A 2061-nucleotide genomic window follows, 5' to 3' on the forward strand; every position below is an offset into this window, starting at 1 on the left:
CGTCGAAAAATTCGAAAACTAATTCAAAAAAGAAACTCTGATATCAGAGGAAAGGCTACAGTGAGTATTTGTATAATTTTTAATTTTTATTTATTCTATAGGCAATTGTTGTCGATGAGGTAGTAGCACATGTCCCCTTCCTATGTGGTTGTGCCACTGGTGATATCAATATTGTGCTGTTAGATACTCCTGGTTTGTCTGAGGCAGATACTTCTAATGTATCTGAATCTGAGACTCCTGGTTTATCTAAGCAAGAGATCTCTAAAGCATCAGAACATCAACTAATGACTTGTTCTGCATATGTTTATGTAATATCATCTCACCAAATGGAGGATATTATTGATACTGACTCACTGAGAGCTATAGTTATGAGGGATCCAAGTAAGTAATCAAATAGGAGAGTAAAAAGCATCATAACAGGATCAGTGCATTATGCATTCATTACAGTGATCAAAGTGATGTCTGTCTTTGTAGACTGCTTTTGTCTAAAATGATTGATCCTTTTGTTTAGATGTATTTGAAGAAAGACGAATCCTTATTGCTGTAACAAGACTTGATCAATATAACACTACATCCGAAGAAGAATCAGATTCTGATTCAGACAGTGATGATGAATCAAGTCCTAGCAATGATGATGGAGAAATCCCTAAGCGTATTGAAAGCATAAAGGAGGTCATCCAGCGACAGTCCAAGTGTTTAGGCGTGCCTATCCCAGATGATTGTATTATACCTCTGTGTGCTACCAGAGCTCTTAAGGCAAGAAAAAAAATAATAAAAGTAACGAGTAAAAAGCCAATTCAAGAGTCAAAATTATCAACTGCAAATGAACGTGATAAAATTAGCCAGGTACCATTATTGGAGGAAAAGTAAGTTAATTATTATTGTACCACTAATTTGTTGTTATTAAATTTTATCTATTTTTAGACTTAATAAAGTTACTGCTAAATCACAATACTTATGGTACTACAGCATTGTGAGGGACTGCACTAGATACTGTGATCAAGCAATGGCAAAACTGGATGAAACTAAGAAAGAATTTATGAAAACTGCAGAGGGTTTGTAATTTCTATAATTCTACATATCAATGCAATCCTAATAGAGTTTAACGATAAAGTGAAGGAAAAAGAGAGTAATTTGGACGACTTTGGAACATTAGTGAGGAATTTTAGATTCAAGTATGAAAAGGGATCAGAATTTTCCCAACAATTACAAGTCACTTACAATGAAGATTTAGAAGTATTATTAATCTTTACAGTTTCTTTCGATGGTTGTGCTTTATTTAGACAAATCATGACAATATTGATAGAATATCAAACTCACATTTGAGTATTTTTGAAAGTTTCCGATCCAAAATTAAAGAAAGGAAACCTAAAATTACTACTGCACAATTTAACTCAGGTTTGTCCTACATGTAAATTTTCAAGTGTTGATAAAATTAATAATTTTCCATTTTATTACTTTATTACTAGACGAATGTAAAACATTAAAGGGGCGAGCCTAAGCAAGCTGTAGATTATGTGCTGTATGATATACATGTCTGAGCTAGCAAAGCAATTGCACATGTCTAAATTCAGTATCTTGTAGTCATCTTGCTTAAATTAAAGTTATCTTGCTTATAGTTAGAAGCAGTCACTGAAAAAAATCATGTTTGAGGATTGTATATCTGCTTTGTTAACCTAGGCTTGCTCCTAGAGAAGAAACATCACCTAGAATAGGTCTCATGATGCATGCAGCTAGCAGTACAGTACATGCAACTTTCTCACTTGCATTCACCTTAGCAGAATCCTTTATACCAAGGAAAAGACTGTATATCTGCTCTCCCAACTTTTATTCTTGCTAGAGAAGTTTCAGACAGCAGTTTAGCCTTATCTAGCTGACCGTTTCCTGTGAAATAAGCTCAGACTTGCTTATAGCCGCCATTTTATCATTGTGACCACACCCGCTTTCAATGAAGATTAGGCTATTTAACTTTAATAATTAATTGGGCGAGCCTGAGCTCGCCCCAGGGCCCACTAAGGCGAGAAAACGTTTGTTTGTTTCATAGATATTATAGACTACGTA

General features: G+C 34.5%; 1 protein-coding gene across 1 annotated transcript; it reads left to right on the forward strand.

Moving 5' to 3' along the window:
* Positions 1-6: 6 nt before the first annotated feature.
* Positions 7-1415, forward strand: LOC109591772 (uncharacterized). The gene is made up of 6 exons (XM_020007425.1): positions 7-60; positions 102-381; positions 512-866; positions 925-1055; positions 1100-1236; positions 1284-1415. Exons 2-6 carry the CDS (start codon positions 285-287, stop codon positions 1413-1415), a joined length of 852 nt encoding a protein of 283 aa, XP_019862984.1. The 5' UTR covers positions 7-60; positions 102-284.
* Positions 1416-2061: the final 646 nt, after the last annotated feature.

The sequence above is a fragment of the Amphimedon queenslandica genome, unplaced genomic scaffold (genome assembly GCF_000090795.2).
Source record: "Amphimedon queenslandica unplaced genomic scaffold, v1.1 AMPQUscaffold_7285_Cont20762, whole genome shotgun sequence".
Lineage (NCBI taxonomy): Eukaryota > Metazoa > Porifera > Demospongiae > Haplosclerida > Niphatidae > Amphimedon > Amphimedon queenslandica.

Coding starts and splice junctions, on each gene's coding strand:
- LOC109591772 (XM_020007425.1), top strand. CDS start 285: ATGACTTGTTCTGCATATGTTTATGTAATATCATCTCACCAAATGGAG. Junction 382..511: donor TATAGTTATGAGGGATCCAA/GTAAGTAATCAA, acceptor CCTTTTGTTTAG/ATGTATTTGAAGAAAGACGA. Junction 867..924: donor GTACCATTATTGGAGGAAAA/GTAAGTTAATTA, acceptor ATCTATTTTTAG/ACTTAATAAAGTTACTGCTA.